Source organism: Diorhabda carinulata, chromosome 10 (genome assembly GCF_026250575.1).
Source record: "Diorhabda carinulata isolate Delta chromosome 10, icDioCari1.1, whole genome shotgun sequence".
NCBI classification, from domain to species: Eukaryota; Metazoa; Arthropoda; class Insecta; order Coleoptera; family Chrysomelidae; genus Diorhabda; species Diorhabda carinulata.
Genome location: NC_079469.1, coordinates 7,268,691 through 7,287,225, shown reverse-complemented (window position 1 = coordinate 7,287,225; position 18,535 = coordinate 7,268,691). Strand labels below are relative to the sequence as shown.

The 18,535-nt window shown below is 31.3% G+C and overlaps 1 protein-coding gene across 1 annotated transcript in view; it reads right to left on the bottom strand.

The window, feature by feature from the left end:
* The window catches only part of LOC130898484 (voltage-dependent calcium channel gamma-5 subunit-like), a 262,875-nt gene that overhangs the window by 210,508 nt on the left and 33,832 nt on the right, over positions 1–18,535 (bottom strand). Inside the window, exon 2 of the mRNA XM_057807825.1 lies at positions 11,455–11,693. Within this exon, the coding sequence (XP_057663808.1) occupies positions 11,455–11,668 (214 nt within the window). The 5' untranslated portion in view covers positions 11,669–11,693. The remainder of the gene's footprint in view (positions 1–11,454; positions 11,694–18,535) is intronic.

Genomic DNA, 18,535 nt, shown 5'->3' with positions numbered 1-18,535 from the left:
TATCAATATTTTGTAGTAGGGGTCAAAATTGATGTGAATTGCCGTACATTCCAACTTAATTTAAATTTTACAATCGCCAACAGTAAACCTGATATCAGCTATAAATCCCATTACCATTTCATAAAATTGATCATCCAAATGAAATACTTATGTGAGGTAATAATATTAGATTCGTGATGCAGGGGTCCCAGTTTATTTATTCGAGACAAGAAGAGAAAATGTATACAGAAACAGCTTGTAGGGACTCACTAATTACTTCGACTTATAGAGAGTTGAAATTTCGAGCAATGGAGGGTTTGGTGCTTGAAGGGGAAGAAATATGTCTTCAAGTGTGGAAGGCTTTCTACTCATTGAGGTCAACTTATGGAGGTTCTACTGTATATGAATGCTGTAATAACTAATTTCAAGTACACTTAGTGTTTCTTGCTTCCCATTTTCGAAAACAATTTTCAAGATATTGTGTCATTCAGTTTAAGTATCATCTTTTTGAACATTTGGAAGAGTGTCACCTTGTTTGTTTCAAAGAATGCATCTTTTCTCACAGAAAAAAAATTTGCTTTGCAGCTTTCTCGTTTTTTTTTTAGTTCCATGTGTAGTGAGTGAGAAGTAGTAGTGAGAATTTGAAAAATTTCAGCTGCTGTGTGATGTATGTTCAATCAATTTCATAAAATATCAATCGTCATAAAGTTACCAATGCACTTTATCGCAATAACCATTTACAGAGCTTGCGAAGTGAGTTGGATCTGAAACTTTTTCATTCTCGAAATAAGAGAAATCTGTATTGTTGGTATCAGGTGAAAAACTACAAAAATAAATATAATTTGCAAATAATAAATTATTAGTAAATAAACATGTGTTGTGAGCTGACGCTAATTATCGTATCTGTACATGTTGTACTTTACATTTTTTGTAAATCAAAACAGAAACGTGTACGTATTTGGTAAATATATGTGTTTCATTATTTTGAAACGTAAGTCAAATAATAAGCAAACGAATACAATGTTAAGTTACTGTGAGCGCAGTTACGTGGACCACAATCGCAAGAGGCACAAGATGAACGAAATCAACATTGGAACAATTGGAACGAAGAGAATCGCGCGGATTCAGAGTCAACAGATGTTGAGGAATAAACCAACAACGCTAACAAGTTCTTCGAGCCTTTACTTTTTCGACTAGCATTCCAGTATGAGCCTGATGTTGAATAATTATTTTTGATGTTTAGATAGCTTTTAATAATTTTCATTTGAAATAAATTCGTTAATTTCTCGGTACAATTTTTTTAATTACGGCCCTGGCCTCTTTTGAACCCGCTTTGAAAGTTTTGGAAGTAATCTTTAAATTAACTCAATTACAATTCAACCAACTACAATAAAAAAAACCTCAGCAAAGTGATGCTCAAAATGAATTAGCAATTTAGGAGAGAAAGTGATAGTCTCTAATAAGGTTTGGGATATAGATGTATTAGATATATTAGATGTATAGATAGGCGGCTAACAGGTATTCCATGTTGTGTACCTATTATATCACGAGAAATGTATTTGGAATTCTCTTTTGCTACAATGAAACAGTGCTGGAAGAATTCTGTCATTGGAATTAAATCTTGTTCATTGCAATTCCACCTTATGCGTAAAATCTTATCAAGAATGTTATAATACTATAAACCTCTAGAGGGAGAATGTGGAATGAGAGCATACTTTTTGCATATTATGATTATCATGTCGTACGGATTATTCATCAATTCCAAGCTTATACCATAGCGTTATATGGACTATTTTCAGCTGAAGGAAAGTGGCAATATATGAATTGGGACTAACTCCAACCTGTGGGGAATCTTAAAAAAGAGAATCAATTCATTGCTTCAATATCAGTTCATGCATTCCTATTCTCCTTGTAAAACAATGAGGAAACTTTCCAATTCTTTTGGAGTCATTGAAAGCAGCTATAAGAATATACACAGAATGTATCATAAGTGATGCTGGTTTTCATATGTGAAAATTCCTTTAAAAATCTCTTAACTTGGTTAGAAGAAAGTAGCAATTCATGTAACTATATGGTTCAATAATGAAACAGTTTTAGGAGGAATAATTATCCTACGGTCAGATCTAATCAGAACGTCTTCTCGACTACCTATAATGACTTTATAGGGGTAGTTCCAAGTGTAAAGCTTCTTATTACGTACGTAAATATATATGGGGTGCCATGAGTCTAGTTTAGTGATTTTTTTAACTTCTTATGCCACCTAAGTACCATTGAAATACAGTGTCTATCAATTTCAATTAATTAATGTATTCATCGCTTAAATAATTAAAATTAAACAACACAATAATGTGTCCAAATTAATTAACTATCAAAATACTGAATTTACAAGGGTAATTTCAATTGTAAAACATCGTATAGGATTTCTGAATATGTATAGGTTGTCCCTTAAGTACCATTCAATTACAGTGTGTATCATTTTTACTTAAAACTTCGAATTTGACTAAATTATGTGTCAGATTGAACAATTTAAAGGGTTAATTCGATTTTTATAGCTTCATAATAGATACTCGTATATAAATATATTTCTTCAATTTCTTGATGTGCACATCAATAAATTATAAGTATTAGTATCAGAGAACCGTGAATAAAACGAATGATACGAATGAAGGTTTCGGCTACACTGATTTGATTAGTAAGAGGAAATGTATTCGTAATAACGTTTATGTTTCACGGTAATAGTTTTCGGTGATAAGTGTGGTCACGTTAGTTCTTTTGTTTTTGTTGGTTTCTTCCTAATATCTTTTTAATTCAATCATAATCTTTGTCACCTTCCAAAATTAAGGGATTCCCATTCATAATTATATTGTTGAATTCTATCTCCTTCCGGAAGGATAATTCCCTAAAATGTTTATACATTTTCTGTGGAAATATATACGAAAAAGTATTCCCTTATTAATCTAATTATTTCAAAGGACTTCTAACACTGTTTGGAAGCTTTGATGTTACTCTCTAAAGATTGGGTGATGTGGTTGGTTTGTTTGGTCGAAGCGCTCTATAAAAAACTCACTTTGATAATAGCTATGAAGACTACCAATGCTTTGTGTCCAGTTTGTATTCAGTTGCAAGTGCATTTCTTTCTTTTCAATTTAATTAAATTTATCAACTAGAGGTTTTTTCATTCAATTCAAGGAAATGGTAAAATTTATTTCTGTGTATAAAAATATTTACTAAATAAATATGTTGAAGCAGTTGAGTTTGCAGGATATACGCTACTTTTTTATTACGAAAAAATGTTATTTCTCATAAAAAGTTCTGCTTTGGGTAAAATGTAAAATGCAACCAGCAGATAATTGAATTTTTCAGTGCTATGCGAAGTATTTCAAAAATATGCATCATATTAAAAAAATATAGACATACTTTTTGTAATATCGGAAATTATTATGATGAGAATTTTTGGAAATTTTACGAAATAAACTGTTTGTTATTAGAAATTTGATAACTTTCAAATGTTGCTGACTCGTAATCTACAATTATTTGCAAATTTTTACAATTAACTGAAAGTAAATAATTCACGGTAACTAAATCTGTGATGACCTAACCATTCTGACCGAATATTTAAAATAAAATCAGTATCTTCATTCTTAAGGAGACGTATGCCTGAACAGAAGAGCTTTGAGCTGTTTCTCGTGGTATTTAGTTTTTATCTTTGCTTTTTTATGACGAACTTGTATAATTATTTGAAGATTATACAAATTTTATTCACTTTAACTATGTCGACATCAGAGGCCGAATGTTCGTTCCCAATATTCTAAAAGAATCAAAACCTTCATGAAAAATCGATTAATAAATCTACTTTGGAAATGTTGTATGCATTTTTGACCGAAAATTTTGTGATTTTCAAGTGACGTTAATTCTTATTGTGGAATCGTATTAAAAATTACTTGGAACTATTTTTTTTCTGGAAATATATGCCTATGACCCAAGGTACTTCCGTTTCATAAAAGGTTGGTTGTTTTTCTCAATTCAGAACTTCAATCTGATCAAAGTAGAATGTACTCAAACGGGTTCCTTACAAAACTGAGGCAACGCTGGTGAGAGGAAGCCAAAACAGAGTCAAAATTAGCTTCATGCTGGAAAAAAAACCAAAACAATAGTGAGTCGATTCCATACTTTTGAGGGTAGCTTCAGCTTTCAGAAAAACCTCGAGAGTGGCACTGTAGGTTATAGGTAACGGACAAATAGACCTAATGATTATCGAATGAAGCTACATACATGAGAACACCGAGAACGAATAAAACAAGAAAAAGTAGAGCCAGAGAAAAAACTCTAGCAACGTGGCAAAGAAGATTGGAAAACGCGACAGCGAAAGCACAGTGGACAAAACGCCTAATAGATTATATTCGCGAATGAGTAAACTGCGAACACTCCACAACTGATTACTTCCTAAGCCAATTTTTGTTAGACATTGGAGACTTGGAGCACATTATCTTCAATTTCATCAAATGCTGAGAACTACATCGCTAGCTAACACCCCATAAACTTATAGAGACAAACAATTTGGGAAGTTGTGCAAATGATGATAACAAACATCTTGACCAAGAAGGAGAAAGAGAGAAAAAAATTGCCTACACATAAGTCCCGAACCTAATCTTTATTGATGGGAGGGGGAGTGAAGAAACTACCGATTCACTTAACAAGAAGATAACAACCATACGGGGGGGTTCAAAAGTGCTACTTGACTAGTGCGTTCACAAGCTACGCTCATTTAAAAAGCTGTGCCTATTCGGTAGACTCACAGTCGCTGTGCGGACTAGATCTTTAAAAAAAAACTCGTTTTGAGTCTCATTAGACTTATGGCATGACTTTTTGTTGAAGTCTGGAGCCGCCACTGATGATAGGTACGTTTTGATTTATTTCGTACCGTTGATCAATTTAGTGGATTGAACACGAGAGAAAATTAACACGAGATTCCATATATTTGGATATAAAACTATTCGTCTAAAAAAATGAGTTTGAATTAACTTAAGCACATATTAATGAAACCGGTGTACTTATGAAAAACATTCTACATATTTAAATGTTTATGTTATAGTCGAGAATAATATTCGGTAAGTTTTTTTAGCTGGTTTTTCGACTATCCTGATACCCTTAGATTTAAAAGGGCAAAATTTTTCTCTCTCTTGGTTTCAACTTGTCGTTTATATGGAAATGGCCACTGTGATTCCGTATGTGATAAAAATAGTAATAGAGAATGTATGTGAAATGAGGCGATTTTCTTCTGTTATCCACTCGAACGATTTGGAAATGTGATGAAAATATTTGAAAAATAAGCTTTTCTGGTCGATTTTACAAATGGAGCACAGGCTAATATTTACAACAAAGTTTCGTGAGTTGTTGATTCACTTCTATATGGAAATTTTCATTATACTAACGAACTAGGAGAATATTAGAAAAATTTTTAATTGACTTTGAATTTGCATTTTTAAATTGCTTGTTTTTTTTTCGTTCTGGTTCAAACAAACAGAAAAGTAGATGAATGTAACATATCCGAACATATATACTTTAGATTATGCTTATTTTTTTATTGAGTTTATAACATAAATTTATACATGGTGAGTTTTATGTATGGAACGCCTCAATTACCTCGGAAACGTCAAATTTGTAACTCCGGCGAAGATAACGCGAATGTAGCTATCATTGAAAAATATATAGGGCGATCCATTTGAAATAACAAAGTTCATTATTTGTCCGGGAAAAAAAAGATCTGACAACAATGTAAATACCTACAAGTTGTTTTTGAGATAATTGAGGCGTTATATACATAAAACTTACTCTGTATAAAATTTCAGATGGCGAAGATATGGGGAATGGTATTTCGGAAGTTTCTTGAGCTCTATTCGAATTGGCAGCACCTCCTAGGACTGCAAAATGAGAGTGACCGATGTCAAGCTAGTAAGCAAAATATAGTTCCCTCTGACAGTATACAAAAGAAACCCCCACAATGCAGAGGAATAGGTTTTCTATATTCAAGCTATCCCAAAATGAAAATTATACAACTTACCAAATAAAAATATTTCAACGAGGTTCTCACTCTCTCGTTCTTTTCCTCGTGATTATCCTAAATAATCTTGGAGTTTAACCCAGTGAGGAGACATCTATAAGCTTAACTCGATGTAACAAATTTCTGCGATCAAATATATCGTGATGCATCATAGATTTCTCATCGGATGAGGTTAGTTTTCCATTTGGATAGAGCTAGGGCTAGACAACCCTTTGACCAGTTCCGCTGTTTGAGAAGACAAAATTTCCCGAAATCCAGGTCTAGCATACCCTATCCGCAGAAAACGACTTCATATTCGAACTTCCACATCTCCGTACTAAATTTGATTAATTAGCTGCTAATTTCATGTGGATTACTGACATGAAATTAATAGTTTGAAATACATAATTTGATATTTATACGTTTTACATTACTTTGTTTTATTGTTCGATTGTGAGTCCGCAATCCAGCGACACAATTTTGATTTATTTATTATCTGCTCGGCTGGAAAAAAAGCTTCAAGCAAATTCACGAACTTTTCACTATAATGCTTGCGAAAAAGGTCGGTAGAATGTCTTTCTAGCGATGGATACGAAGATATGAGAGATGATTTTCTTGAAATAGTTTGTTGTTTGTTTGTTGAATAGCATTTGCATGATATTTTGCCAATTCGAATTTAGTAATTCGTGAGAACAATGAGTCTTATAATTCCGAAATAATAAAATACTCAAAAACAGAACAAAAAAACATGAAAAACTAAAGTTTATGAAAAATATTGATATTCCTGCAAATATTCTGAGAAAAATTAATTTGAAAATTGAAAATTCTAACTGGTTTTGAAAATTAAAATTCTAATAAACATATGCACCCCGTAGGCTTGTTTTTGCTATCAAGGGATTCAGAATATCTCACTCCGCTTTGAATTTAGGAAGAATATATTTATTTTAGTGTCGTTCATTGCTCATACTACATCCAATTTAAGCTTTAAGCAAACTTGTTATAAGAATATGAATATATAATAATAATCTAAATGTATAGTAAATATTAATTGAAAACCTTTATGATAAACTTTCCTGGACGGAGCCTTTATAATCTGCTTTCTGTCCTAATTGTCGAGAAAATTGACTATGAAAGGTATACAACTTCACACATTCAGCTTAGAGCTTTTAAAACCGTTTTATTAGATTAACTCGTTAGAAAATTATGGCAAAGTGTAGTTTATTCTCGCACTAACGCCTAATTGTGTATGATAAAATATTTATTGTTCCCACGATACAAAGCGAGCTTTTGCATTTCCGAACGAAACCGAAATAAAAATTAGTGAATCTTGAGGGGCGTTTCCTTTTACCGAATTTTGTTGATTGATTAAAGTACGTATCTTATTTTTTAATGACCATAGTTCTCTCCCCTGCATGTTCCTATCTATTCCTTCTTTTCAGCTTTTTCATGCCCTTTCTCCTCTTCTATTTCTTTTGTGGTGTCCACTATACGACCTGTTAAGGTAATCTGTTGTCCTACATTCTTTGTAAACGACAGACTATTGTGTCTAACATCATTTTTTATCCTGTTTCTTTTGAATTTGCTCTTTTCCAGAAGTCCATTTAGGATTTTTCTGTAGAGGTTCGATCTGTCACACTTTATTGCCATGTTATTATGCTTGTTTCATATATTCGCTCATTCATCATAGATATAGCTTTTCCATCCTGTATATTTCTCTCTTTAATTGCTGTATTGAGTGCTATTTCTATTCCTAACCTCAATTTTTTTCATTTGATGAAGTTCGATTTCATAATTAATGAAGACTGTTATTAGTTTTATATGCGAGTTATATTTTAAAAATATATATAAATATAAAGTCTCTATATGACTTGCTTTTTGTGAATTCGTAATGAAAAATGAGCATGAAATGATCTGAAAGTGGCACTTTCGAACAATTCTTCAGATTTCTTCCCATATCTTAGGTTATTTACCTGGAGGTTTTATTTGAATCGTTGAAATTCTTCAATAATTCAAACTCTTGTCTACTTGATCTCTTTTTTCCACTTCTGCCTCCATCATGCAACATTTAACACTTCAAAAATTTGTCTTACATCGTTGTCCCTCTGATGGTTCCGTAGAATATGGCATATTTTTGCTTTTGTCACTTAGATTTCAACTTTTCTGTTTCTACCGATATAGTTGGAACTCAAAACGTTATATTCAGATCATATACAACCAATTTGAAACTCACTGGCTCCTCGAATTTAGTGTGCAGCAATCTCTGTTGGCCATCGTCATTCTCAGTTATAAAAACAGCGTCGTCGGTTGAACCGAAAATTTTTTGACATCTCATAGAATAGCCTGTAACTGCCTTTTTGTCTTCAGAAATTATTGCGCCTATGTTCAACTTGAGAGAGTTGCCTTGCATCAACTGCTACTTCTATTTCCTTCTAAATCTGATTTTTTCATTATAAATGAATTCGATGACCAATTTTATAGTTTAGGAAGTTTTCTTAGAGTACTTTGATGATATTATTCGAAAGTAGAGAATACGTTAAAATATTCTTCATATTAAGCTTGAATTAAATGTTATTGGTACACGCGGTATAATCACACAATCTGTTGTGAAAATAAACTGATTCAACAAAAAATATACAGTGTACAAGTTTTCGAAATGAAAGCACTCATCCTTTCGCATTACTTCTTGAACAAACACACCCGAAACAACCTTTTCTATCCCCTAATCAATTTTCGGTTAACAAAACAACCGTTAGTGAGAAATATGGTAACAGTGACGACAGCTACGCTTTTATAATCATCAAATAGTCCAAAGTTCGAAGTTCCCATTGTGCTTGACAAACATAATCACTTTGTAAGTGTTAATTGGAAATTCTCGTAGGTATGTCCATATTGTTCTCTGTTGACCTGTTCTCTACCCTCTGTTTAAGGGATGGTCCTTCATAATCCTACTAGTCTGCTAATTGTCCAGGATTGAGCATCAGATGTCGGTCGAGTAGGGCTCTTCAACGCGAAATTGATCTTTTCTCCAGGGTATGAATTTATACGACAAATCCAGACGATCTCAAATTTCTGGGTATTGGGTATGTATCACAAATCTGTTATAAAGTGATTATCTGAATATTATCATTGTTATTAATGTAAATTGTGAGTCAGACATATTCAAATGAATTCAAATATGAACTAAATTGAATTTCAAACATTTATATATACAAAAAAACTTCCTGCGTCGTTTATACTTGCTTGAAGAATCTCATGCTCTAATAGTCAAGAAATGGTTGTTAGATAATGTCATGTGGTCGCCCGGTGGTACTCAGTGAGATCTCGATTTATAAGAAGATAAATATAGTGACGCCTTCAGTGTTTGACATCAACATTAACCAACTCAGTTATTCGATCAGTCTTGGTATAGTAAGGACATATTTGTCTGGGTATCAAATAATTTTTGAAGTATTCTTCTCCATTATTCACTTACCAAGAGTATTACAAAACAATAAAAAATGTTGTGTGCGTTTTGTGTGGCCGTGTTAGGGTAGCTTAGGTTAGGTTAGTTCTGAAACAATTTGATGAAGTGAAATTTGGAAAGAGGGCGTATTATTCCGTAAGGCGATGAAGCACTAACATCATCATTTTGATTTTCCTACAATAATTAGTGATGCTAGATATCATTCTGATTGTTATTGAAAATTTGCCATACTAAAAGCCATGTATAAACAAGATTTTTGAAGAAGATTATGTTCAGAAGTAGAGATATTTATAATTTTATTCATTATTCTTTGGAATACTATAGTCTCTCTTTACATATAGAAGCTTCGCTTGCTCGGTTTATAACTGTTACTACAACAGACATTACGAGCATGTCATGTCCCCAGTTTGGTTCAAAGGCAACTCAACACATTTGCTACTAGAAAATGTTTCAAGGTATAATTAGATTTTGAAGAAAATGATGATATTAACGACAATACATATGATAATTATGATAATGATTATAATGACGATATTGATAATAATAATGAAGGTAACATATACAATGATACGTCTAATAGGAATCATGACGATCATAACGATAGTAAGGACAGTGATTGGCACGAATGATAAATATGTGAGTTCAAGTTTATATTCATTTAATATGATATAAGATATGTAATTAGATTATGTCTACACTTGGTAAAATTGATACTTCTTATGAATACATTACTATTTTTCACTTAATGATTATTTATCTCCAAATTTAAATGTAGTATTTTAGATCAATCATAGCAAGAGATATGGTGAAGTAGGCGAAGGTATCACAAACACGTATGAAAGAAGCATCTTTTTTCAATCCCTTAAAACTAAGTTTTAAGAATAGTTTCATGGTGTTACTCTAACAGGAAAGTTGTGGTTTGGAAAATATATCATAGGGAGGATATGGTCATAAACAAAACAAAACCAGGCAGGGGATATTTTCTTATTGGAAATGCTAGGTACTAACATTCTAAAAACATTTTATTCTATTGACTGATGAGCCGGAAATTTGGCTGCCGGCTCTTGGACTGTATATTTTTTATCGAAGATTAGAAAAACGGGTAAAGAAAGTGAAGAAACAAAGAAAAATAATAGAAGCATAATTATAGATGCTTGCGTAGAAAACGACATGATAAGAAGAAATAAGAAAGATTAAACATTAAAATATTCATGAATTCACTAGAGAGAAGCCAAATCGGAATGAGTTATGAAGAGAGACCATTGCTGTGAACTAAAGGAAGTACAGTTCAGTTCAAAAATTATTATCATGGGTTATTAAATCATAAATTGAAGAGAATATGGTACAGGACGTAGGAGGGAAATGGGAGATATGAAAGTAAGATCTAGAAGTGATATATGGATCTAACAAAAGCATAAAGAGAACAGCGTGGTGAACTAATGCTATAAGACAATTGAAGGTAAAATACAAAAATGGATAAAATAATTATGAATCAGTAAGAAAAAAAGGGAAAGATTCCAAAGGAATATAAATAAACTTCGGACATGAAATAATAGAAAAATAAAAAATGAAAAAATATTCTATGTAACACTAAAACAAGGAAGGAAATATAATAACAATATTATAATAAGTCGGTAATGGAATTTGAGGATATTCAGATGTCTATTCTCATAAAACAAACAATATTTTCTCTGATTGATTGTTTCTAGTTTACATTTACATTTCAAAGTACAAAGTTTATGCTGATAAAATTCATGCGTGTTGGATTTATGAGATTCAATAAAGATATGTGGGTGAAAAAATCATAGATTACCTAAATAATACAAAATATATCATTAAAAACTAGCAAAAGAACAAAAAACTGTTCTTAGATATTTATAACAATTTCATTTTCAAATCGATTAATCGTAACCAAGGAAAGATTTTACATTTCGGCGATTAGTTCATAATCATAATAAGTATTCATACTTACGTATTGTAGCATTAATTTTCTTAACGCTTGGACATGTTCTCCACAAACCGATCTTAAATGAAACGCTTGTAGATATCAACGAATTTGGCAAAAGCACTGGCTCTTTCGTGTAAAGCCAAGAACCGCTGATGAAGGCAATGAGTAAAGCTGCCAAAGAGAAAAGACCCCACAAAAGGCCCAAGCGAGATAGGACCCCTCGGGATTTACAGCACATCGCATGAATATACCAACATTAAACACTGAAAATGAAAAATTTTATCATGAATATGCATGTTTTTCTTAAAACAGTATCGTTTATATGTGATTAACCTTAAATGGTATTTTTACGGAAAATGTGGAAGTTTTTCTTCAACATTTTCTATGATTCTATGGAAATGTCCATCAATTATTCTATTTCTACAATTTACTTATCAATTATAAGTTACAGATTGAAATACACATGAAATAATTGCTTCATAATATTTTTATAACTATTACGAAATCTTGTGACTAAGTAACTAAGTTTTTCAACATTACAAAATTCGGAAAATTATGAATGAGTGAGTAACGTGTATTGTTGCCAGAGGGTTCAATTCGTTTGGATTATTAAGAAATTTCAACTTATGACAAACAGCTTCATACAAAGTTTTTACACAAATGTAGCTCGAGGTTTTTAAAATAACAATAAAAATTGATATTTGTTGATACATTTTTTCATTTTAGATCTCCATCAGTTGGAATTCCTTTTAATTTAACAATATATAATGTTGACATTTCTACTATTTTCAATCTTTATCAAAATATGATTTGACACTGTCAATTTGCGTTTTTATATCCATCAATAGATCACCTACATCATAAATATCAAAATAAAACAAAATCAAAATAGAAATCTGCATTAAAAATTAATGTTTCCTCAGTTTTTACATCTCAAAAATATTTAGTAGCAATGTATAAAATTATTCGTAGTTGAAATAAAATTTATGAAATCAAACTATGAATTCTACTTAAATTATTTAGGTCCTTTTTATCATTGATAGCTTTCTCGTTTATTATGTATGTGAACCATTTCTAAGAATTCTCTTTTCCATGTATTTGATTCTGTTTCAAGAATTTCTGAATCCTCATAATAGAATGTTTGTTTTTTGATATATCGTGGTTCGTTAATGCAGTTTTATTTTTTATCGTGTTGATGACATTTTAATCTATTTTCTAAATTCTGAGATGTCTGCCCTATATAGACAGTGTCACAATTAATACAAGGCACTTGATGATTTAAATTTAGTGAAATATTTGGATGATGTATTATGTCCTTTATGACTTAAACTAATATCATATTAATTGAAATTTTTGTGAAAAAGGATGACATTAATTGAAGTTCAAATATCTTGAGAACCAAGTTGCTTTTGTTACCATTTTGTTCTTATGTTATGGTTAATTTTATATAATGTGACATCAAGGAAATCAATTCTATTATTTTGTTCGATTTCAATTGTGATTTAAAGTTTTTTATTATAAGAATTGAGTTCTTTATTTATTATTTCAATTTTATTCTTTGATACAGCAGTAATGAAATTATCTACGAAATAATAGTATATTTATATTAAGTTTCCTCAAGAAGTTTAAGAAGTAAGAAATTTGAAAAATAGATTTGGATTGTTTAATATTCATCATCTTCACAATTTTCTTGAAATATCGACATTTGGAAACTTTTTGATATTTATGTATACATATATGAAAGAAGCAGGGTGATTGAGTTTATATAACCTGGGAGTGGAAATACCAGAGGCTTAATATTAGAGAGAAATTTCGGACATTCAATGAAAACAACCCAAATAAATTTTCTAAAAAACTGAATTATGAGTATAAACTTATTGTTTAAATTTGAAAAATAATTTTCCATCGACTCCCATCAAGTTGAAGAGTCGGATTCTAACAATCCATTGCCCTACTACTACTTTTCTTATGAAATCAATAATTAGTCACGTAGATATATAAAACTAAATTGGAAATTATTTATCACCAAAAAACTTCGTGTTAATCGTTTCAACGTGTCTAACTTGTCCATTGACTGACGTGGTGGAAACGACAATTAGCGCCGTATCATTGGTCGGTAAGCAGAACCAAATCATGAACAATTAATGAAAATGTAGTAATTTAAATAGAAATTTAAAGTTAGAATTGTAAGAAACTCAATCATGAATTATTTATCTTTAATTTTTCTATAAGTTTTGAGATAGATAAATAAAACAAATATTTATAATTGATATGGCTTTATTATTATTCAAAATATTCCCCATTAAGATCATTATACTTTTGCATTATACATTCGATGTTTTGACTGCTGAAAAACATTTTTATTTTAATGTGGGAGAGCACGCGGTTTCGTAGTGGATAATGATTCGTCTTCTGCGATTGGTTTGTCTGATTGTTTCGAACACTTCTGGTAAACAAATGCTGATGTACCATTCACAACTGACGTTTTCATACTGGAACGGTGGCAATATGTCTAGTTATTTCGAAAAAACTGGTGACCATTTGCTTTGAAGTGCTTCATGCACGAACAACATTTGTTGGATTTGGCTGGACTTGAAAGACCCATACAGTCAATTGTTGTTTAGTTTTGGGTTCATATACATAAATCTATGATTCGTCGCCTTTCACAATCTTATATTAGTTTTCAAGGCACCGCGATTGAGTTTTTGCAACATTTATTTGCACCAATCGACACGAGCTTTCTTTGAGCGTTTGTCTTATTATAGGATATCGAACGCGGATAAGTATTTTTGACAGTCTAATGTTCATGAAATATTCATTGTATGCCTCTGGAAGTAATCTTCATAATCAGTTTACACACAGCATCGATGTTTTCTGGCACATCAGCAGGAAAAGCAGCGATTCAAGGTGGCTCGAGATGGTGCTTCATCACTAAAAATCGACGCGAGTTGTTCGACACACTACTTTTGGTTCAATCCACGTCGAAAGTCATCGAAAATCATCGCACGAACATGTTCGAGACTTGATACAATTTTTTGACCAAGATTAATGTTTCAACTATCCGTAAACAACTCAAATAGCACTCGTTTGACAGCACGATCTATGTTCGTTCACTATTAAAAATGTCAAACACTGTCTGACATATTTATATCAGTGTTGGCATAATTCAAAACTGAACTAACAACCATTGTATAGGAAACTAATTTAAGAATTAATTATCAGAAGTAAATATTTGTGTTTATTGTGTGAACGTGAAAAATAACTTTTTATTTACTTTCTTGGAGGAAACGACAAGTTGGAGAGGAATGTTCTTAACTCAGACACAGAACGATATCATGAACGATTAATGGAAATGTATCAATTTAAATGAAAAAATCCCAAGCTTCTTTTGTTTAGGAAACTCAATTAGGAATTATGCACCTATATAAAACATATGTGTTCGTTATAAGTTTGAACGTGAAAAATAACTTTTCCTACGCTTTTCCCGTGGAAAACTAGACCGTTGAATTCCACCAACCTATTGGCGACGTATCAGTATTATCAAACAAATTATTTGACTCACTCAACTTAAAAATTGAAATACCTATTTATTATGAAGGATACTCAAATTAAATTCCGTTCAAATTGAGTTTTGTGACAGTTTTAAATTTTAACATTGAGGAGTTAAGTTTCTAGAGTTACCTGAGCGCTTGGTTAATGTTATTTTTAATCACACCAAGAGGTTAAAATTATGAATATATATAATAACGTAAGAAACTTGTATAAATTCCCATTTTTGAAGTAATTGGAAGCTGTACGAAGCTCGTTTGATTAAAGTTTGTATTAATTGGAATGAGCGACGCACAGTATTAGAATTTCCCATCAATTAATCGACTACGTTGTATGGCATATCGGGTTTAGTGAATTTGTTTAGGTGTGAAACGCAAAATTTCTTTGTTTCGAAAATTATCGAAAATAAGGATTCTCTAAGTAAACAACTGAACATAAAAGCAAGAATTATTAAATATTGTAATCAATCAATTTTTTATAGGAAAAATTGTGTTTACTTTCCTGATAGGATTCCGAATAAATGTTGGTACCGATATTTTTTGAATAAATAGATAAATGACTTTTGTTGTCACAATTCTGTGGGAACTGAAAATATTTTTTTTCCTTTTATTTCATACAACAGTCAATTTAAAAATCATTTCCATTCACACCTGAGTGAAAATTGTTAAAATTCAGAATACACAATGAGAGAATGCAAAAAAGACTATCTAAGCTTGTTAAAATGAAGTAAAATTACGGTATATTGTCATGTTAATTAATCAACTTCGTTCAGATATGTAATAGAGTAAATCACGAAGAATCGACAAGTACAAAAATTCAATTCTAATAAAACAGTGGCGAGGTATCATGGCTCCATAAACGATAAAAATTATATGAATTAAAAGCAGTTGAATGTGTAAAATCACGAACAACTAAGGTGACTTACACTGATGATAATAAATAGAAACAACTTTTCTTAGAGAGAATACTATTAGCTTTTCCTTGAGAAAACTTTCACAAAAGATATCATGTTTCAGTTTCTTATCACATATACGAGTATGTAGAACTTCTGACATTGAGGATATCTATGGAAACGTCCCTTGATAATAAAACTTTCCTCGCATACTAGAGTTTATTTAATTCAAAACATTTTTTTTACTTCTCTGTTCTTGTATTTTTGGTCTTTATCTTCAATGAACCTCATCAATTTTACACCTTGTACAATTAGTTCTGATATTCATTTGAGAGTGTTTATTATATACGCTGAAAGATATTTCTTTCACGACATTATGTTAGCTATGTATATACACAAAATTAATGGTATGGTTCTATGAAAAAAAAAAATAACGAATGTCATGGTTTTTGAGACAAAAACCTATCGAAGCAAATGACAAGATATTTGTAGGATTGTCTTTTGGTAATTGCTGTGGATGGAGCTTTTACCGTCTATGTTAAGTTAGCAAGTTCAAATGAACAACTTGCTGCACTGAAATTTTGTTTTTGACTAAACGAAAATGCTACTGAAATTATTTTGATGTTGAAACAAGTTTATAAAGATGACGGCATCGGACGGATAAACTCTTCTTGGTTGAAAATAGCGTTCCTATGCTACCACATGCTACAACAAACAGTCGACTGACCTGTTCTCAACTTACTTTTCTGAAATTCTAAAATATTGGAGGATTCAACATAAAACTAGAAAAGAGCTGAAAATTGAGTACAAAAAATGTTTCGAGCAATGTATTAGTTGTAAAGGAGAGTATTTTCGAGGGGAGAACATTGCTTTGTTAAAAAATTTAAACTGAATATTGTTTAAAAAATAATTCTGGTTATTTTTCAGTCTCCCTTCATATCACTTAATGGAATAAATAATTTCTCATTCGATTTAAGTTCAGATTATTCAGATTACATACGTACATACGAGGGTTGTCTGAAAAGATAATCTCCTATAATCATTTTATCCAAGTTCAAGGTTATGGAGCAAGGAAATGGCATTGGGAGTCAGATCCGATAAATTCGGTAGATGGTAATTTTAGCCATGCCGATCAACAAAGTGCGTCGTCCCGATGGAAAAGGAGTTTCTATATCTACAAATTATGTCACTTTATTAGAGGGAAAAATTGCGACAATCTCCCGTTATTTTAACATATTTCTGAAGATAGTCGATGAACTCAATCCCATGATAATATGACAAAAATATTAATTCGAATGGGCTTCTGGTACACAATGAGTAAACGCGACAATTAGTATAAGGTATGTCGATAGCCTCTTATACCTCTCTTAACGTAATCTCAAAATCGTCCAGTACCATTTTGTGAACGTTTCCGATGTTTTCGGTGGTTACCGCAATTTTACGGTCTCAAATGATGGTGTAGTGTCTCCATACACATATTTGCGTATTGCCTTCCAAACAGAAATATTCAATGAGAGCTGTGTACCCAATTTATTCCATTTAAAATAAAATTCACAGCGGCTTATTTATTCAATTGTCATACAGAAACTAAGTGTCCAAATGGCTGAAATTTCAGTGAGTATCTTTCATTGGATGGGCAAATATATTTCCCAACTTATATTGATAAGTGAGGATATTTTTAGGTTGGTCGGAAACTTTTCAGATGAACCTTGTACTATGTAGGTATTGCAACTATTTTTCTGGAATTAGATTTGGAGTACAGCTTCACACATTTGGGTATTTAAGAATGATTTTTGATTAATACTGTGATTACCATACATTTTAGTAGAATCAGTTATATTGAGTCTTAGGAAAATTATAATTATCATTCATATGAGTTTTGGTCCTTTTTTTAATAAAGATATTGATTATATAAGTTGATAAATTGAGTTATTCTCATTACGTCCAAAAAATCAATAAAATTTCAACTATACATAAGTTGTACTTTTGAGAATATTCTTGAAAAAAAATGAAATATTATTTGTTGGTTTATTATATGAAATGTTTAACTTATCAACCGAGTCGATGAAGGAACATGAAAGTTCCATCACAATTCAGCTTTTCTCTCTAGAAAAATTACAATAAAAATTTGCGGTAGAACTAAGCACTCTCGGTAATCCGTATTTTTTTATGTGGTGCACGTATCCACTTTCTTTTTTATGTCTACTCTTTGATGGTGTTTCTGCTCCATCCAAGCTTTACTTGGAATTTTGATGGATAGGTTCCGTATCAACGACCTACAAACAACAATAAAATAAGGGAAAGTCGCGTGAAATAATTTTATCATTTTCACAATGTCCAGAAACGTATCCAAATATTTTGTTTCACTAGGTAATTGTTCGAGAATTTTCATCCCGTCTCTATAGAAAAAAATTATGACTATACAGCCTAAATAATGAGAAAAAACTTAGTATAAAGAAATTAGAAATTTTCTCAATACAACAGAAAAGAATAAATAATTTAAAGGCTAGTTAAATGCTTCCATTTGAAGAGAAGCACCCATTTCTGTTTATTCAATTTCAATAATTTTTGATGAACATATTGAGTTATTTCTTCTGTATATTCCATTAAATTTACATTATTGGACAATTTACTCGAAACCTTAGTAATTTATTAAGAAATCTG